The sequence below is a fragment of the Rissa tridactyla genome, chromosome 10, assembly GCF_028500815.1.
Source record: "Rissa tridactyla isolate bRisTri1 chromosome 10, bRisTri1.patW.cur.20221130, whole genome shotgun sequence".
Classification (NCBI taxonomy): domain Eukaryota; kingdom Metazoa; phylum Chordata; class Aves; order Charadriiformes; family Laridae; genus Rissa; species Rissa tridactyla.
In genome coordinates this window covers 19,909,824-19,928,061 of record NC_071475.1, presented here as the reverse complement: position 1 = coordinate 19,928,061, position 18,238 = coordinate 19,909,824, and the positions used below count along the sequence as shown (strand labels likewise).

General features: G+C 67.8%; 3 protein-coding genes across 7 annotated transcripts; 1 reads left to right on the top strand and 2 right to left on the bottom strand.

Annotated features, from left to right (window-relative positions):
• The first annotated feature begins 124 nt into the window (after positions 1-124).
• Positions 125-4,794, top strand: MST1 (macrophage stimulating 1). Of its 3 annotated transcripts, none has more exons than XM_054216715.1 (18): positions 125-259; positions 582-723; positions 891-1,003; positions 1,134-1,248; positions 1,486-1,622; positions 1,702-1,822; positions 1,924-2,042; positions 2,135-2,300; positions 2,393-2,523; positions 2,595-2,697; positions 2,802-2,938; positions 3,062-3,097; positions 3,180-3,291; positions 3,367-3,444; positions 3,510-3,656; positions 3,738-3,844; positions 4,339-4,478; positions 4,704-4,794. In XM_054216715.1, exons 1-18 carry the CDS (start codon positions 208-210, stop codon positions 4,719-4,721), a joined length of 1,974 nt encoding a protein of 657 aa, XP_054072690.1. In that variant the 5' UTR covers positions 125-207; the 3' UTR covers positions 4,722-4,794. The 3 variants fall into 3 exon arrangements, with proteins under 3 accessions (XP_054072690.1, XP_054072689.1, XP_054072688.1); XM_054216714.1 differs by having other exon boundaries at positions 2,138-2,300; positions 4,560-4,792; XM_054216713.1 differs by having other exon boundaries at positions 4,560-4,792.
• Positions 4,788-10,481, bottom strand: LOC128915864 (acylamino-acid-releasing enzyme-like). Of its 3 annotated transcripts, XM_054216711.1 has the most exons (23): positions 10,367-10,481; positions 10,186-10,279; positions 10,014-10,089; positions 9,289-9,455; positions 9,082-9,163; positions 8,916-8,991; positions 8,660-8,796; positions 8,310-8,447; positions 8,140-8,231; positions 7,967-8,007; positions 7,772-7,893; positions 7,524-7,584; positions 7,317-7,411; positions 7,179-7,230; positions 7,019-7,107; positions 6,367-6,508; positions 6,194-6,271; positions 6,041-6,121; positions 5,873-5,961; positions 5,515-5,705; positions 5,338-5,440; positions 5,158-5,264; positions 4,788-5,079 (listed from the first exon to the last, which is right to left on the bottom strand). In XM_054216711.1, exons 3-23 carry the CDS (start codon positions 10,017-10,019, stop codon positions 4,941-4,943), a joined length of 2,088 nt encoding a protein of 695 aa, XP_054072686.1. In that variant the 5' UTR covers positions 10,020-10,089; positions 10,186-10,279; positions 10,367-10,481; the 3' UTR covers positions 4,788-4,940. The 3 variants fall into 3 exon arrangements, with proteins under 3 accessions (XP_054072686.1, XP_054072684.1, XP_054072685.1); XM_054216709.1 differs by lacking the exons at positions 10,014-10,089; positions 10,186-10,279; positions 10,367-10,481 and adding exons at positions 9,496-9,604; positions 9,694-9,767 and having other exon boundaries at positions 9,289-9,415; XM_054216710.1 differs by lacking the exons at positions 10,014-10,089; positions 10,186-10,279; positions 10,367-10,481 and adding an exon at positions 9,694-9,775.
• Positions 10,482-12,559: 2,078 nt separating this feature from the next.
• On the bottom strand, positions 12,560-16,448 carry LOC128915721 (acylamino-acid-releasing enzyme-like). The gene is given in 20 exon segments (XM_054216456.1): positions 12,560-12,705; positions 12,774-12,880; positions 12,956-13,058; positions 13,128-13,318; positions 13,430-13,518; positions 13,622-13,702; positions 13,782-13,865; positions 13,937-14,075; positions 14,148-14,236; positions 14,321-14,372; positions 14,464-14,561; positions 14,633-14,693; positions 14,860-14,981; positions 15,056-15,096; positions 15,170-15,261; positions 15,350-15,487; positions 15,560-15,723; positions 15,800-15,875; positions 15,972-16,065; positions 16,153-16,448. Coding segments are annotated over 20 exon segments (2,223 nt in total). The 3' UTR covers positions 12,560-12,599.
• Between the last annotated feature and the right edge of the window lie 1,790 nt (positions 16,449-18,238).

Sequence of the window (18,238 nt, the reverse complement as noted above, 5' to 3'; positions counted from 1 at the left end):
GCCCCGCCCTCCCCGGGCCCCGCCCCGCCACAAACCCCGCCCCCCAGCCGCCTAGGCCACGCCCTCGATGCATAGGCCCCGCCCCCCGTCCCACAGGCCCCGCCCCCCGTGCGGCCCCGCCGCGGCCTGACCCTGGCCCGCTGGCAAATATTTGCCAGGGGCCAGCCTGGTGCTCCAGCTGAGGCCCGGAGACGTGGGGCCGCCGCCATGCAGCCCGTGCTGGGGGTCCTGCTCGCCCTGGCCGCGGCCCTTGGCTCAGGTAGGGCCCCGGGCCCAGCCGCCACGGGGCCGCCGTGGGGCTGGAGGGCAATGGGGCAGAGCGGGGCCTGGACAGGCCATGGGGCCAGGCCGGGAGCCTGACGGCCAGTGCCCTGACCTACGGCAGAGGGGGGTAGCAGGAAACGGGGGACTGTGGCGGGTGCTGAGCACCCTGTAGGGCAGGGACTCCCCTGCTCCGCGGGACATGGACCCCATGCTCCGTGGGGCAGGGGTCCCGCTGCTCTATGGGGCCGGGACCCCATGCTCCACGGGGCCTGCTGTGTGTCCCCACGGGCACGCTGAGCTCCTGCCACCCTCCCCAGGCCACCGCTCGCCCCTCAATGACTTCCAGCGCCTGCGAGCCACCGAGCTGCTGGCAGGGCCTGCGGAGCCACCGCCGCTGCTGCCAGAGCAGGGCTCTGCAGCGCAGTGTGCCCAGCACTGTGCCGCCAGCCTGGCTTGCCGGTGAGCGGGATGCGGTGCTGCCGTGGCGTGGGTGGGAGGGAGTGCAGGGGGCCACGACACTGGGGTCACTCCATCCATTGGGTGCTGGGTGCCCATGCGTGTGCCCCTGGGTCCTGTGGGTCCTGGCCCCGCACGGTGGCATGCCAGGATCCCCCTGTGCCTCCCAGGGCTTTCCACTACGACCGGCAGAGCCAGCTGTGCCAGCTGCTGCCCTGGACCCAACACTCGCCCCACGTCCAGCTGCAGAAAAACATCCACTACGACCTGTACCAGAAGAAAGGTGGGCTGATGCCACGGGTGGATATGGGGACACCACAGACCGGGCACAGGCCACCCAGTGCAGGGCTCCCCACTGCCCGAATGCACTGGCTTGGCCCCAGGGCTCTGACGCGGTGCCCGGCTCTGCCCAGACTACCTGCGGGATTGCATTGTGGCCGATGGCACCAGCTACCGTGGCACACGGGCCACGACGGAGAAGGGTCTGCGCTGCCAGCACTGGCAAGCCACGACACCCCATGACCACAGGTGCCCCCGTATCCCCAGCTGTCCCATGGCACCTGCCGGTGGCCCTGGGCAGTGTGGGGCAACGGGCTGGGGACAGCGTGGGGCTGGTGGGGACAGTGTGGGGACAAGGGGGATGGCGCAGGGATGATGGGGACAGTGTGGGACAATGGCATCGACTGGGGGTGGCACAGCATTGTGGCTGTGCCTGCCCTGGGGCGAGGGCCCCTGCAGCGCTCCTACCCACCCTGCTGCCAGCAGGTTCCTGCCATCCCCCCGCAACGGGCTGGAGGAGAATTACTGCCGAAATCCCGACCAGGACAAGCGGGGCCCGTGGTGTTACACCATCAACCCCAACGTCCGGCACCAGAGCTGCGGCATTAAGAAGTGCGAAGACGGTGAGTGCTGCATCCCAGTGGCATTCCATGCTGTGTGTGTGTTGTTCCCCCCGGCACTGATTCCCCTGTCTGTCGGCAGCTGTGTGCATGACCTGCAATGGGGAGGACTACCGCGGGGCCATGGACCACACCGAGTCGGGGACAGAGTGCCAGCGCTGGGACCTGCAGCACCCGCACAAGCACCCCTACCACCCTGACAAGTACCAGCCCCTTGCCCTGGGCAGTGCCCAGCCGCCCTGGCCGTGCCAGGTGCCGGGGTGGTGGTGTCACCCTCAGCCGCTGCTCCCCTTCTCTGGCCCAGGTACCCTGACAAGGGACTGGACGACAACTACTGCCGCAACCCCGACAGCTCCGAGCGGCCCTGGTGCTACACCACCGACCCCAGGCGGGAGCGAGAGTACTGCCGCATCCGCCTCTGCAGTAAGTCCCCGCCGGTGTCACTGCCCAGCTGGGACTGGGTGTCCAGGGTGCCGCCATAACCCCGCCACTCTGACCCGCTCCTGCCATGCAAGCAGAGAAACGCCCACGGCCCCTCAACCTCACCACCGGCTGCTTCAGGGGCAAGGGCGAAGGCTACCGGGGCCGGGTGAACGTCACTGTGTCGGGGATCCCCTGCCAGCGCTGGGATGCCCAGACCCCTCATCAGCACCACTTTGTGCCCGAGAAATACCCGTGCAAGTAAGGAAGGGGGGGGGGATGTGCCAGGGGTGGGCAGCGCCCATGGGTGCGGGCTGGGGCAGGGGGAGGCACCCATGCGGTCCCTCTGCCAGGGACCTGCAGGAGAACTACTGCCGCAACCCCGACGGCTCGGAGGCACCATGGTGCTTCACCGCCCGCCCCACCGTCCGCATCGCCTTCTGCTTCCACATCCGCCGCTGCCCCGACGAGCTGGGTGCCCAAGGTGAGCCACCCCCCGGGCACCCGCCCCCAGGGTGCCTGCCGGGGGTGCCAGCCCTCCCTGCCTGTCCCCAGAGTGCTACCACGGCCACGGCGAGCACTACCACGGCCACGTCAGCAAGACACGCAAGGGCATCACCTGCCAGCCATGGGCTGCCCAGGCGCCCCATGTGCCCCAGTGAGTGTGCGAGGGAGTGTGCCGGCGGGTGGCATCTGGGGATGGGGACAGGGATGGAGATGGAGATGGGGATGGATACGGTGATGGTGACTTGTTCCTGGCAGGATCTCACCTGTCACCCACCCTGAGGCACACCTGGAGGAGAACTACTGCCGCAACCCTGATAATGACAGCCATGGCCCCTGGTGCTACACCATGGATCCTCGCACCCCCTTCGACTACTGCGCCATCAAGCCCTGCTGTGAGCCCCTGCCCGCACCCCTGCACTGCTAGGGGTGCTCTTGGGCCACCCCCTGGGGTGGTTTTGGTCATCCCAGGGTGGCTGGGTCCCACCCCAATGCCACCCTCTGCTCTCTCTCCGCAGCTGGCAGCAAAGTGCCCTCCGTCCTGGAGAACGCAGGTGGGGGCCCACAGGTGCAGGCTGGATGCCGTGGGGTGGGTGCTGGTGGCACAGCCCCGGCTGATGCCTGCCCTGCTGGCAGACGCGGTGGTGTTCGAGCAGTGCGGCCGGCGGGACGAGAGGCTGCAGCGTAAAGGGCGCATCGTCGGCGGCCAGCCCGGCAACTCACCCTGGACTGTCAGCATCCGCAACCGGTGAGCGGGCACCCTGCCGGCAGTGCCGCATGGGTGATGTCCCCCCGGGGAGCTCACCCCATCTTGTCCCTGCAGGGCCGGCGTGCACTTCTGCGGGGGGTCCCTGGTGAAGGAGCAGTGGGTGATCAGCACACGCCAGTGCTTCTCCTCCTGGTAAGGCTGTGGCCGGAGTGACGGGTGTTGGGAGCCCTCCGTGCCCTCATGTCCCCATCCTACAGTGATGCTGACCTGACGGGCTACGAGGTGCAGCTGGGGACGCTCTTCAAGGACCCTGGCCCTGGGGACCCCGACCAGCAGACAATCCCCATCGTACGGATCGTCTGCGGCCCCTCCGAGTCCCAGCTGGTGATGCTGAAGCTGGGGAGGTGAGCAGCCGTGCCCCGGTCACTGCCATGCCTCGCTGCTGGCTGGGCTGGCACCACATCCCACTGCCCCTCTCACCCCAGGCCTGCCACGCTGAACGGGCGCGTGGCCCTGATCTGCCTGCCACCTGAGCGCTACGTCGTGCCTGCAGGCACCGTCTGTGAGATCGCTGGCTGGGGGGAAACCAGAGGTACCTGCCGTGGGCAGCCCCTGCCAGGGCCTTCCCTGCAGTGGCATCCCCTGCCCACAGCATCCCCTTGTCCGTGGCATCCCCCGCCCGCAGCATCCCCCTGTCCCTGCCATCTCCCTTCCATGACATTCCCCTGCCCACGCCATTCCCCTGCCCATGCCATTCCCCTGCCCTTGGCATCCCTCTTCCACAGCATCCCCCGTGCCCGTGCCATCCCTCTGCCACCACATGCTCCTGCCCACATCCATGACATCCCCTGCCCATGATATCCCCCTGCCTGCCGTACCCTGAGGGCACTGCTCCTGCAAAGGTGTCACCTTGCACGCTGTATGCCCCCGCTCACAGCATCCACCCACCCATGGCACCCCGCCTGCCCATGCCATCCCCCTGCCTGTGCCATCCCGCTGTCACTGAGTGCCCCGTCCCACGCCATCCCCCTGCTATGGCATCCCCCACCCGGGCACCCCCTGCCCCCTGTGCTTGCTTGCCCGCAGGCACGGCGGACGGCAGCGTGCTGAACGTGGCGCGGCTGCCCGTGCTGGCCCACGGCGAGTGCAACGCGGCGCTGCGCGGGCGCCTGAAGGAGAGCGAGCTGTGCACTGCCCCGCTGCGCGCCGGCGTGGGGGCCTGCGAGGTGAGCCGGGCTGGGGACCACCACCTCGGGGAGCCTGCGGGTGCCAGCACCCGGTGTGACGCCACTGTCTGGGTGCCGCAGGGGGATTACGGGGGGCCGCTGGCCTGCCTCACGGCCGACTGCTGGGTGCTGGAGGGGGTGATCACCCCTTCCCGCGTCTGCGCCCGCACTGACCAGCCCGCCCTCTTCATCCGTGTCTCCCTCTACGTCGACTGGATCCACAAGGTGATGAAGATGGGCTAAGCCGGCTCAGCCCTAGCCTGGCACAGCCCCCACCGTGTAATAAAGTCCCGGCCATGGCTGGGGGGATCGGCATTGCACAGGGTCTCACACATTTATTTAGTGCCACACCCCAACCCTCGTCCCGTCGTACACTCGCTCCATCTTCCTCTGGTCCTGGTGTGGTCCCCAGGGCCAGTGGTCACACGTGGGGCTGGCATTAGCCACAGGGCCACTGTGAGCCTAGGGGCTGTGCTGGCCTGTCCTGTCCCGCCGGGTTTGCCCCAGGTGCCGAAGGAGCCATCGTGCACAGTTCCCAAAGACGTCGGCTGCCGTCTCCACACCAGCCAGTGCATGGCCACCCTCTGGATACCACAGCAGCCTGTGGGGCAGGATGGGATGGGGGGATGCTCAGTGGGCACCCCAGGGCTCCCTCCCCACCCCTCTGCACCCCACTCACCGCACCGGCACCCCCCTGGCCTGCAGCACCCGGTACAGCTCCAGCGCCTGCGTGGGGCTGACGCGCCGGTCCCGGGCGCCCACGCAGAGCAGCACCGGCGTCTGCACCTGCGGCACGGCCGGTGGTGGGTGTCCAGTGTCCAGCACCAAACACCCTGCACCCATCCTGCCCCTGCCTTACCCGGCCCGCCTGGGCGATGGGCGAGCGCTGCAACATGGTGGCCACTTCCTCGGCGCGGGGCACCCGCTCGAAGGAGTAGGGCAGCCCCAGGGAGATGTAGCGCCTGTGGCACGGAGGTGCTGGTGGGTGCCGTGGGATGTGGCACAGCAAGGTACAGGGTAGGGGGGCGGCACTCACCAGTCTGGGATGTCGGAGGTGCCCAGCAGCGCAGGCAGGTTGGAGACGGGGCTGCGCAGGGCACAGGCTCGGTAGCGCTTGGGCTCACGGGCGAGGAGGTGGAGGGCAATGAAGGCTCCGTGGGAGCCAGCCAGCAGGGCCAGGCGGTGTGGGTCCAGGGGCTCGCTGCACAGCGCCTGCTCCACTGCCAGCTGCACCCCGTTAGGGCACCCACCATCAGCATCCAAACATCGGCATCCTCCCAGCAGACCCCACCAGCAGCACCCCACCAGCAGCACCCAAACATCAGCATCCTCCCAGCAGACCTCACCCACCATCAGCACCCCTCCGGCACCCCCCCCAGTCCAGCACCCCTCACCTGGGTGTCCGCCACGTCCTGCTCACCCACACGGGAGAGCAGGGAGGTGATGCTGGCCTGGCCGAAGCCCAGGGAGCCGCGGTAGTTCACTGGGGAGATGGGGACCGTAGATGCCATGTCTCCAGTGGGGCACAGGGGCCACACCTCCCCGGGCTCACCGGCACTCACCCAAGAGCACAGCAAAGCCCAGCTGGCACAGGGCAGCCATGCTTGGGCGCCAGCGGGCATCGAAGACAGCGTGGGGGCCACCTGGGGCCAGCAGGAATGTCACCCAGGCTGCCACCAGTGCTGCCAGGGTGTCCCTGCCAACCCCTCACTCACCGTGGGGGCACACGACGAGGGGGTGCGGTGCCTTGCCATCCGGTGGGCTCAGCAGCAGGGCCTCGAAAGCCTGGGTGCCTGAGCCAGGGAAGGGGTCCCGCTCAGCACCCTGCCCGCCCCCTGCTCCCGAGGGTCCCCGTCACACAGGTAGGTCAGGGACCCCCGGCACTCACCGTGCGTGGCAGGGCTCTGCCTGCTGCAGGGTGGCTGGATCGTCAGGGTCTTCCAGGTGACACCAGGCACTGTCGGGGTGTCCTCCACCGGTACCCAGCAGAGGGGCAGCTCCTGGCCCGCTGGCGGCAGCGCCGCCACCATCTGGGGACAGGCAGCGGGTGGCATCAGGGCACCCTCACCCCAATGCAGCTGGCCCCTGCCGGTGTGTCATCAGCCCCATTGTGCCCACGGTCCCAGCGCTCTGGTGCCGTCCTGTGCTGTGTCATCCCATGCCATGCATGGATGTGCCATGCTGTGCCTGGTCACACTGTCCTGTGCCATGCCGTGCTGCCTGTGGCCATGCCATGCCATGCCGTGCCAAGCATGTTATTCCTTATTCCTGTTATTCCTTGCCACACCAAGCCGCGCAATGCCACGCTGTCGCTGGCTGTGCCTAACCAAGCTGTGCTTTACTATGCCATGCCAAAGCTGTGCCGCCCCATGCCAAGGCTGTGCCGTGCACTGCTGTGCCTGTGTCATGCCACGCCACCCCATACTGTGCCACACCACGCTTTGCCGTGCCGCGCCACGCCTGCTCATGCTGTGCCGTGCCTGGCTGCACATCGCTGTGCCACAGCACGCTGTGCCACACGGTGCCAGAGCTCTACTCACCAGGCTCGGGGGGTGGTGTGGCGCCGAGCAGGTGGCCACCAGCAGGTCCCACTGGAGGGTGAGCAGCTCCCAGCACCCTTCAGGCGACCCTGGGGACAGAGAGTACACCGGTGCTCGCAGATGCACACTGAGGCACTGTGGGCAGCCTGATGCCACGTACCTGCCGTCAGGTTTGTGACGGTGGCCGCCTCCGTGTCCACAAGCAGCAGGTCCTGTGAGGGGGCGCAACGCAGGCGGCCGCGTCACCACGGGGTGCAGGGGCCACATCCATGTTCCCTCCCCTGTCCCTGGGGCTCACCGTGCGGCTCCGCTGCGGGGTGCCCAGCACGACTCGCCGGCTGTCGGCCGCCCAACACCGTGGTGGCAGCACCTCTGTGTAGAGCCCGGCGAAGGCTGCGAGTGTGGCAGAGCGCTAGTGAGCTGGGGCCATGGGCACCCAGCTGGGGGGGGGGGTGCCCCAGCCCCCCCCAACAGCGCCCAGCCCTGCCCTCTGTGCCACGCTCACCCTCTGTGGGCTCCTGCACCACATCAAGCACCGTCACCGTCTGCCTCGTCTGCCAGGTGAGCTGGGGAGAGATGGCAGTCAGGGATGGCCCCCCAGCTGGGGAAACTGAGGCAGGGAGGCTTGGGGAGCGAGCCCACACGCCGCCCCCGCCAGGCGCTGCGAGAGGCTGTGGCATCCCGGGCTGGGTCCCACACACCAGCAGCGCAGGGTGACACAGCCGTGGCTGGTGCCCGCAGGGCCCCGCTCACCATGCGCAGGCGCAGGCACTGCCGGTGGGGGCCCCCCAGACCCCCCTCCAGGTAGAGCAGGCGCCGGCCATCGGGGCTCAGCCGGGGGGAGCAGACGGCTCCGTGCTCAGACGACAACAGCTCTGTGGGCAGCAGGGGGTCATCACCCCAGGGACCCCCAGGACCCAGGGCACCCCCCGCAGCCCCGGTGCTCACTGCAGCACCCGCTGGCCAGGTCCAAGTGGAAAATCCCCGACCTAGGGAGGAGGCGTGGGTCAGGCTGGAGCCCTGTGGTGAGGCTGAGCCCCACCATGCTGGCACAACGTTGGGCATCCCAGCACGGTGTGAGCACCCTGGCACGGCGTGGGATGCTGGGGGGGGGGACCCACCTCCTGTTGGAGCAGGCATTGAGCCCCAGGCGGAAGGGCTCGTGCCACCAGCCCACGAACACCACGCCGCAGTCATTCGGGGACCACAGGGCCTGCGCAACAGGCAGGCTTGTCCCACAGCCCCACGCTGTCGTCCCCCCCCCCGAGCTCTCCCTGCACCCCATCCTGACCTGGCCGGGAGAGAGGTGCTCCGGGATGCCCTCCAGCACCGAGAGGCTGCTGCCCTCCAGGTCCAGGACGCAGAGGACAGGCAGGCTGCGGGTGCTCAGTGCCTCCCCCCAGTCTTCCCGGTACACGAACTGCTCCTCCTGCAGCACAACCCCATCAGCCCCACAGCCGGTGGCCCCAGACATGGGGCTACGTGCCTGGCATACTCACGGGCTGCACGCCACACTTGTGGGGCGCGTGGCACGCTCATGGGGTACACGTGGCGTGCTCACAGGGGGCACACCACGCTCACGGGGTGCACAGAGGACACTCACGGGGTACGTGGCGTACTCACGGGGCACATGGCACCCACCTCCTCATCCTCCTCCTCCGGCCTGCCTGCTCCCGGCACATCCCAGGGGCTGGGGGGCTGTGGTTTGGGCCGGCTCTTCTCAGCCACGTACAGCAGCCGCGTCTCCGAGTGTGACCAGGCCAAACAGGCGAAGGGCCCTGGCATGGTAAAAGGGTGACAAGGGCCAGACTAGCACAGGCACAGCTGGGCACTGGGGCCACCGGCCGTGCCGTCCTCGCCTGTGTTGCGGGCAGGGGTCCCAGGGCAGGAGCCCTACCCTCCGTGTAGACCTCCCCATGCTTCCCCAGCGCCGTGAGGTCCACACTGTGGCTGCGCCCGTTGCCGTCCCACACCTGGGGAGAGAGGGGTCCACCGCCCCGCGCTGGCACTCACGCCACCCCGGTGAGCCCCGAGGCTGCCGTGTCCGTGGCAGCCAGCGTTACCTCCAGCAGCTCGTGGCCCTGCCGGGGGCAGCGGCTGAGCACGGCGCGGTGCTGCCCGGTGGGCGAGTCCTTGCTGAGGAGCCTGTGGGCGGCAGGGAGGGAGGCTACAGCGGGCAGCAGGCTGTGGGCACCGGCCATGCCATGGGCACTGGCCGCACCACGGGCACCAACCACACTCTTCCATCCCGCAGCCCATCCATGCCGTACTGGTGGCGGATCTCGGCGCTGAGCGCTACCCGGCTGACGGTGAGGCCGCCGCTGCCCGTGCGCCGCAGGCTGTAGTGGCGGCTGAAGCGCAGGAGCCGGCGTTGGGGCAGGTCGGGGCGGCTGCACTCTGCGGGAGGGGGCCATTGGCGTCTGCCCACACTGCACCCCTGGGATGAGAGCACCGGGGCGGCTGAGCCCGCGACTCACCGGTGTACAGCAGGAAGGTCTGTGCCCCGGTGGTGGCCCTGAGGGCGGCGCGGGTGATGGCGGGGAACCGGCTCAGCTCCCGGTAGCAGGCGGCGGGGCCACCAGCCACCTGGGTGTGGGGAGAGGTGTGCTGGTGGGGGGCAAGCTCTCCCCCAGCTTGTGCCCACCCATGCAGCCCCCCCCAGCCCCCTTGCCCACCTCTGCACCCTGCTCGGTTCCGGAGGCCATGGGGCCTTGCTCCGCCGCGCCGGCCGCCGGCGCCTGCTGCTCGTCAGCCAGGCAGGCTGCCAAGGAGTGCGGCAGCAGCCGGGCGCAAGGGGCCTGGCCGGTGCCAGCTCTCCAGCTGCCCTGCGCTGCCTGCCGTGCCCGGGGCGGCTGGGCAGGGCTCACCCTCTGCCGTGGCACGCCGCAGCCTCGGCAGCGCAAACGCCGATGTGTGGGAGAAGGGTCCAGCGGCCACCAGCTCCTGGGCACCCTGCCCTGGTCAAAGCCCCACAGCCTCCCCACTGGCCCCTCACCATCATCGTAGACGGTGCCGTGCTTGTCCAGCGCTGTCAGGTCAATGCTCTTCACCTTGCAGTTCTGATCCCAGACCTGGGGGCAGAGATGCCAGAGCAGCCCCATGCCGTAGCATGGATCCGGCTCCAAGCCCCAGCGAGTATCCAGCCCACCCTTGACCCCCGCCCTCACCTCCAGAAACTGCTTCTCCTCTTTCTTCTCCTTGCCGGGGACCTTGCGCAGGACGGCCTTCAGTGCCCCACTGGGGGACTCCTGGCTCAGGAGCCTGCAGGCGGGTGGGCACCCGTCAGTCCCCGCCATCGGCACCCCCAGGGGACGCCAGCGCAGGGGGACAGGATGGGATGGGACTCACTCATCCTCGACCTCACAGCAGGTGCTGGTGGGCCTCAAGTATATGACAGAGGCCCCGTCATGGAAGATCAATTACTGGCAGCAGAACTTGATGTGTTCGCCCCTCTCCAGGTCCTGCTGCAACCACTCTGTGAGGAGCAGGGTGAGGACACCCGCGTCGACCCCGATAAGCAGGCAGAGACCCCCCAGACAACCCTGAGGGGCCACCCCATCGCTGTGCTGTGCGGTGACGGCGGGGCTGAGGCAGGTGGCTTTGAGCCCCGGGTGTCGGCTCAGCTCCCGGTACAGCTCCACCATCTCCTCCGTGCTCGACAGCACCTGCGGGACCCATCGGGGTGGCTGGGGGCACTGGGGGGGTGATAACTGGGGAGTGGCCGGGCAGAGGGGGCAGTTACTGGGGCACCAGGGTACATGGGGGTGATAAGGAGGGTACTGGGGGCAGTCACTGGAATGCCAGGGGCAGTGCTGGTGTACCAGTGGGTACCGGGGGGCAGTTACTGGGGTACCGGGGCACCTACTGGGGTGCATGGGGGACTAGGAGGGCACTGGGGGCAGCTACTGGGAGTGGGCTGGGGGGGGGCAGCCCCGGGGGCGCAGAGCCGGGGCAGGTACCGGAGCACCGGGGGCGGGCGGGCGTCGGGGCTCCCCGGGCGGGGCGGTGCCCGGATCGGGGCTCCCGGGGTTGCAGTGACGAGCGCCGGGGGGGGGGGGGGGGCGCTCCCGGGGCAGGGACCGGGCCGGAGCCCACGACTCCCCTCCGCCGCCCTCCCCGGGGGCGGGGCCAGCGCCGGCTTTAATGGCGCGGAGGGGCGGGGCCGGCGGCCGGCGGCAGCTCCCATTGGCTGCGGCGCTCGGGCCGCCTCCCCGCGCTGCGGCGCCCCCTGGCGGACGCGGGCGGCGCCACCGCCGCCGCCGGCGGGGTTCGGGTCCGCCGGGCGTGATCGAGCCCCCCCCCCCCCCCAGGACCCCCGAGTTTCTTTTTAGGTGCTCTTCAACGGGTTCCCAATTACGCCAGTTGCCATCAGCCCGCTCTTCTGAGCAGCCGGGACTCTGATTTGCTCCGCGAATGACTAGGTTTGATGGTAAACGCGACAGTTTTTAACGATATCCAATGGCAAGTTACACTTGGTCATTTACTGCGTGGACGACAGGCTCAGCGCGAGCTGTCAGGGAGACCCTCCCGTGGAGTCGGGGTTCAACAGGACCCCCTGGCTTTCTACACTCCTCGGAGTGCAGTCTGGGCACGGCTGGATCCAGTCCTAGTCCCAGACTCGGCCAACGGTTTACGTCTAAAGGATTATGTGTGCACAGTCAATCTGAGATACGACCTTAGCGAGGCTTCAAAGTTTAGCATGCCGTTAGTCACTTACCAGGGATCTGCTGGGGCGAGGAATCTGTGAGCCTCGAGGGGTAACCTTGAGAGGCATCTCCCTACCCAAGGGATCACGAAGAGATCATGCCGTGCCGGAGAGCTTGAAGAGCTCTTGGGCTGCTGGCTATTTCTGGGGGTAAAGTGATTGACTTGTGCAAATATGACTATATCTATTACAGTATCAGTACTGTGGTTAGGTGGGTACACTGATCAAGTTGGCCTTTGACTACTGTGTTATCTGTCTCCCCTGAATCCACTTTGAGCTCCGTGCAGCCATCACGACCTGACGCACCCATTGCGATGGCCACAGGTGGTTATCGCTTGGGCAGGGGAGACCAAGGTCAGGTTTGGGGGGGGAAACACACCGTCACAGCTGCCCCATCCCGCAGCCCGTCCATGCCGTACTGGTGGCGGATCTCGGCGCTGAGCACCGCCCGGCTGACGGTGAGGCCGCCGCTACCCACACGCTGCAGGCTGTGGTGGCAGCTGAAGCGCTGGAGCTGGCGGTGGGGCAGGTCGGGGCGGCTGCACTCTGCGGGAGGGGGTCATCAGCGTCTGCCCACATCGCACCCCTGGGATGAGAGCACCGGGGCGGCCGAGCCCGCGACTCACCGGTGTACAGCAGGAAGGCCTGTGCCCCGGTGGTGGCCCCGAAGATGGCGCAGGTGATGGCAGGGAAATGGCTCAGCTCCCGGTAGCAGGACCACCAGCCATCTGGGTGGGGGCAAGCTCACACCTCAGCCTGGCACAAGGGGCCTGGGGCACTGGGAGTGGAGGTGACGCTGGTGCCAGCACCACCATCAGAGACGCCAGGGATGCTGAGCTACATCATTTATTGGGGGGCAGCAGGGGTGGAGGGCCGTTAGCACTGCAGGTGCTTGACCAGCCACAGTGCCATGTTCATGAAGCCGTCAGCTTCGGCCTCAACGCCAGCCAGCGCGTGGCCATTTCCCGGGTACAGGAGCAGCCTGGAGGGGAGAAGGGGGTTAGCACTGTGCCTGCACCTCCACACCTGGGCACCCAGCACCCCACTCACCGCGTGGGGACCCCGCGGGCCTTGAGGGCACGGTAATACTCCAGCCCCTGCTGGGGGGGCACTCGCTGGTCGTCCTCCCCCAGCATCAGCAGCACGGGTGCACGGACCTGCGGGAGCGGCACCGCCTCAGCGCCAGCATTGCTGGCGGGGACACAGGGACAGGGATGGGGACAGGGACGTACCCGGTCGATGTAGCGCATGGGCGACTTGTGCAGCATCTCCGTCCACTGGGCCGGATCCGGCAGCGTGTCGGGCGTGTAGGGCAGCCCCGTCTCTGTCAGGCACCTGCAGACAAGAAGGACGGGGACACATGCGGGGCTGGGGTGATGGGGGGGCAGGGACGGTGGTACTCACCAGTCAGGGATGTCGGTGGCAGCCACCATGGAGGCAATGTTCACCACTGGGTTGCGGACTACACAGGCGTGGTAGGTGTCAGGGAACTGGCCGAGGAGGTGGCACGCCAGGAAGCCTCCGTGTGAGCCACCGACAAGTGCCACCCGGCCAGCGTCCAGCGATGACTCCTGCAGCACCCGCTCCACGCAGAGCTGCCACCACAGGGGACACCCGCTAAGGCAGGTGGCCCTGCTACTCCTCCTTGGAGGTACCCGGAGGCGCGTGGGGTGCCTTGGGGTCAGGACCACGTGCTGGGGCCATACCTGCACATCGCGCACATCCTGCGTGCCCACATTGCCCGGCAGGGAGTACACGCTGTCCTGGCCGAAGCCCAGCGAGCCGCGGTAATTCACTAGGGGGTGGGGGGCAGCGTCAGAGCCCTTCCTCCTCCTGCCCCAGCCCCACAGTGGGGGCCATGCCAGCCAACAGTGCCCAGGCCCCCCGGCATCGCTCACCCAGCAGCACGGCGAAGCCCATGCGGCACAGCGCCGCTGGGTACAGCATCCACCCAGCCGTGAAGATGGAGTGGGGACCCCCTGCGAAAGGAAAAAGGGGGTGACACTGCCTGGCCAGGGCCGGGGCACAGCAGGGGAGGGTGGGGGGGCAATTTCTTACCATGGGGCATCACGACCAGGGGGTGCTTCTGGGTGGTGGGGCCCTCACTCGGGCACAGCAGGATGGCATCGAAGTCCAGGCCCTCTGCAGAGGCAGGGTGGGGGGGTCAGAGCTCGGGGGGGGTGGTGGAGCCCAGCCATACTGGGGGTACTCACTGTACTGGGGGTGCTCCTGCTCTGGTGGGGGCTGCAGGGTGCGGATGCTCCAGCTGATGCCGGGCACGGGGGCGGCATCCTGCAGGCAGACCCACTGCACCTGCGCCTCCAGGCCGGCGCTAGGCAGGACAGCCACTTTCTGCGTGGGGAGAAGGGTCAGTGCCAGCCCCGAGAGGGGCTGTTGGGCGCTGGGGAGGGGGCATCACCTTACCAGTGTGTGGGGGCAGCTAGGGGTGGAGAACCTGGCCACCAAGATGTCCCGGTCGATGGTGAGGACAGACCAACTTCCCTGGGGGGCATCTGGGGAGGAGGGGGGTCAGACCTGCAGGTGTGATCCCCTCCCCAGCCCTGGCACCAGAATGGTCCTGCCAGCCTGGCACTCACCAGCGGTCAGCAAGGTTGTGGCGCCCGTCACCGTATCAACCACGAATATGTCCTAGGGGCACGAGGGCAGAGTCTAGTGCAGCCCTGACCCAGCCCGGCCCCCCTGCATGCCCCCCCTGCTGTCCTGGCACGGCCGCCCTCACCTGCTGGCTGCGCTGGGCCGTATCCAGTACGAGCCTGCGGCTGTCAGCCGCCCAGCACAGCGCCGGCAGAGCGCTGCAGTAGATGCCTGGGAAGGCGCCTGTAACGAGAGCGGTGGTGCTCAGCATCCCTCTGTGCCCCCACTCCCGATGGCCCCAGGGCTGTACTCACCCCATGTCTGCCGCGGCACGTCCGCCAGCACTGTGCTGGTTTTCTTGGTGTACCAGTCGTACTGTGGGAGACGTGGGACGGGATGAGTTTTGCAGGGTCTCAGCCTGCCCACCCTTGCTGCATGCCAGGGAGAGGGCACCACCACCTTCCTGCCAGCTGCCACCCTGGCACGAGCCACCCTGCCACCGCCCCCTCGTGTCCCACTGGTGTCCCCTGGGGCTGCTCACCATGCGGAGGCGGCTGCACTGCTGGTGGGGGCCAAAGACGTTGTTCTCCAGGTAGACGATGCGGCAGCGGTCGGGGCTGAGCCGCGGGGACCACACGGCCATGTTGTTCCCAGAGAGTGGCTCTGCATGGGCATGAGGGGATGGTGAAGGGCTGCGGGGAGCCAGGGCACCGGCGGGGTTGGGGCGCGCTGCTCACCGCATGCCCCACTCGTAAGGTCCACATAGAAGAGCGCTGACCTGCCGGCAGAGACAGGTGTCACTATGGGGCCAGGGGGTCTGCCTGTGGGGCGGGTGCCCTATGGGGACTCACCGGCGGTTGGTGCAATGCTGCAGCCCCAGGCGGAAGGGCTCAGGCCACCAGCCCACGAACACCACGCCGGTGTCGTCAGGGGACCAGAAAGCCTGCAGGTAGATGAGTGGTGAGCGGCTCAGCCTGCTGCTGGTCCCCGAAACCTCCCTTCTCCAATACCCTGGGGCTCCCCATCCTGACCTGGCCGGGAGAGAGGTGCTCTGGGATGCCCTCCAGCACGGAGATGCTGCTGGCCTCAATATCCATGACACAGAGGACGGGCACGCTGCGTTTACTCAATGCTTCCCCCCAGTCCTCGTGGTACACGAACTGCTCGCCCTGTGGCAAAACCCTGTCAGCCCCACGGCTGCCCCACTGGACCCCACCAACCCCGGGGCAGGGGGACCCCACCTTGAGGGGCACATCCGCCTTCTCAGGGCACCCCACATCCTCGCTGGAGCCGCCCAGCTCGGGGGCTTTGCTCTGGAAGAATGACTCAGCCTTGGGACGCTTCTTCTCCGCCACATAGAGCAGGTGGGTCTCCGAGTGTGACCAGGCCAGGCAGCCAAAGTGGTCTGCAGGGGTGGGTCAGGCACCGGCCACCATGTCCCCCCCAAACCCCCACCTCCCCCACCATCCCCTGCCCCTCACCGTCGTCGTAGACGGTGCCGTGCTTGTCCAGCGCTGTCAGGTCAATGCTCTTCACCTTACAGTTCTGATCCCAGACCTGGGGGCAGAGATGCCGGAGCAGCCCCATGCTGTAGCATGGATCCGGCTCCAAGCCCCAGCGAGTATCCAGCCCACCCTTGACCCCCGCCCTCACCTCCAGAAACTGCTTCTCCTCTTTCTTCTCCTTGCCGGGGACCTTGCGCAGGACGGCCTTCAGTGCCCCACTGGGGGACTCCTGGCTCAGGAGCCTGCAGGCGGGTGGGCACCCGTCAGTCCCCGCCATCGGCACCCCCAGGGGACGCCAGCGCAGGGGGACAGGATGGGATGGGACTCACTCATCCTCGACCTCACAGCAGGTGCTGGTGGGCCTCAAGTATATGACAGAGGCCCCGTCATGGAAGATCAATTACTGGCGGCAGAACTTGATGTGTTCGCCCCTCTCCAGGTCCTGCTGCGACCACTCTGTGAGGAGCAGGGTGAGGACACCCGCGTCGACCCCGATAAGCAGGCAGAGACCCCCCAGACAACCCTGAGGGGCCACCCCATCGCTGTGCTGTGCGGTGACGGCGGGGCTGAGGCAGGTGGCTTTGAGCCCCGCGTGTCGGCTCAGCTCCCGGTACAGCTCCACCATCTCCTCCGTGCTCGACAGCACCTGCGGGACCCATCGGGGTGGCTGGGGGCACTGGGGGGGTGATAACTGGGGAGTGGCCGGGCAGAGGGGGCAGTTACTGGGGCACCAGGGTACATGGGGGTGATAAGGAGGGTACTGGGGGCAGTCACTGGAATGCCAGGGGCAGTGCTGGTGTACCAGTGGGTACCGGGGGGCAGTTACTGGGGTACCGGGGCACCTACTGGGGTGCATGGGGGACTAGGAGGGCACTGGGGGCAGCTACTGGGAGTGGGCTGGGGGGGGGCAGCCCCGGGGGCGCAGAGCCGGGGCAGGTACCGGAGCACCGGGGGCGGGCGGGCGTCGGGGCTCCCCGGGCGGGGCGGTGCCCGGATCGGGGCTCCCGGGGTTGCAGTGACGAGCGCCGGGGGGGGGGGGCGCTCCCGGGGCAAGGACCGGGCCGGAGCCCACGACTCCCCTCCGCCGCCCTCCCCGGGGGCGGGGCCAGCGCCGGCTTTAATGGCGCGGAGGGGCGGGGCCGGCGGCCGGCGGCAGCTCCCATTGGCTGCGGCGCTCGGGCCGCCTCCCCGCGCTGCGGCGCCCCCTGGCGGACGCGGGCGGCGCCACCGCCGCCGCCGGCGGGGTTCGGGTCCGCCGGGCGTGACCGAGCCCCCCCCCCTCCCAGGACCCCCGAGTTTCTTTTTAGGTGCTCTTCAACGGGTTCCCAATTACGCCAGTTGCCATCAGCCCGCTCTTCTGAGCAGCCGGGACTCTGATTTGCTCCGCGAATGACTAGGTTCGATGGTAAACGCGACAGTTTTTAACGATATCCAATGGCAAGTTACACTTGGTCATTTACTGCGTGGACGACAGGCTCAGCGCGAGCTGTCAGGGAGACCCTCCCGTGGAGTCGGGGTTCAACAGGACCCCCTGGCTTTCTACACTCCTCGGAGTGCAGTCTGGGCACGGCTGGATCCAGTCCTAGTCCCAGACTCGGCCAACGGTTTACGTCTAAAGGATTATGTGTGCACAGTCAATCTGAGATACGACCTTAGCGAGGCTTCAAAGTTTAGCACGCCGTTAGTCACTTACCAGGGATCTGCTGGGGCGAGGAATCTGTGAGCCTCGAGGGGTAACCTTGAGAGGCATCTCCCTACCCAAGGGATCACGAAGAGATCATGCCGTGCCGGAGAGCTTGAAGAGCTCTTGGGCTGCTGGCTATTTCTGGGGGTAAAGTGATTGACTTGTGCAAATATGACTATATCTATTACAGTATCAGTACTGTGGTTAGGTGGGTACACTGATCAAGTTGGCCTTTGACTACTGTGTTATCTGTCTCCCCTGAATCCACTTTGAGCTCCGTGCAGCCATCACGACCTGACGCACCCATTGCGATGGCCACAGGTGGTTATCGCTTGGGCAGGGGAGACCAAGGTCAGGTTTGGGGGGGGAAACACACCGTCACAGCTGCCCCATCCCGCAGCCCGTCCATGCCGTACTGGTGGCGGATCTCGGCGCTGAGCACCGCCCGGCTGACGGTGAGGCCGCCGCTACCCACACGCTGCAGGCTGTGGTGGCAGCTGAAGCGCAGGAGCTGGCGGTGGGGCAGGTCGGGGCGGCTGCACTCTGCGGGAGGGGGTCATCAGCGCCTGCCCACATCGCACCCCTGGGATGAGAGCACCGGGGCGGCCGAGCCCGCGACTCACCGGTGTACAGCAGGAAGGCCTGTGCCCCGGTGGTGGCCCCGAAGATGGCGCAGGTGATGGCAGGGAAATGGCTCAGCTCCCGGTAGCAGGACCACCAGCCATCTGGGT

Bases quoted from the DNA above. Each gene is read 5' to 3' on its own strand.
- MST1 (XM_054216713.1), top strand. From the start codon at position 208: ATGCAGCCCGTGCTGGGGGTCCTGCTCGCCCTGGCCGCGGCCCTTGGC. The intron at 260-581 runs GTAGGGCCCCGG...CACCCTCCCCAG, and splicing joins GGCCGCGGCCCTTGGCTCAG to GCCACCGCTCGCCCCTCAAT. The intron at 1,004-1,133 runs GTGGGCTGATGC...GGCTCTGCCCAG, and splicing joins CGACCTGTACCAGAAGAAAG to ACTACCTGCGGGATTGCATT.
- LOC128915864 (XM_054216709.1), bottom strand. From the start codon at position 9,723: ATGGCCTCCGGAACCGAGCAGGGTGCAGAG. The intron at 7,894-7,966 runs GTGAGCACCGGG...TGCTGCCCACAG, and splicing joins CCTGGCCAGCGGGTGCTGCA to AGCTGTTGTCGTCTGAGCAC. The intron at 7,231-7,316 runs GTGAGCCCCAGG...GCCCCCTCACAG, and splicing joins CCCCGCAGCGGAGCCGCACG to GACCTGCTGCTTGTGGACAC.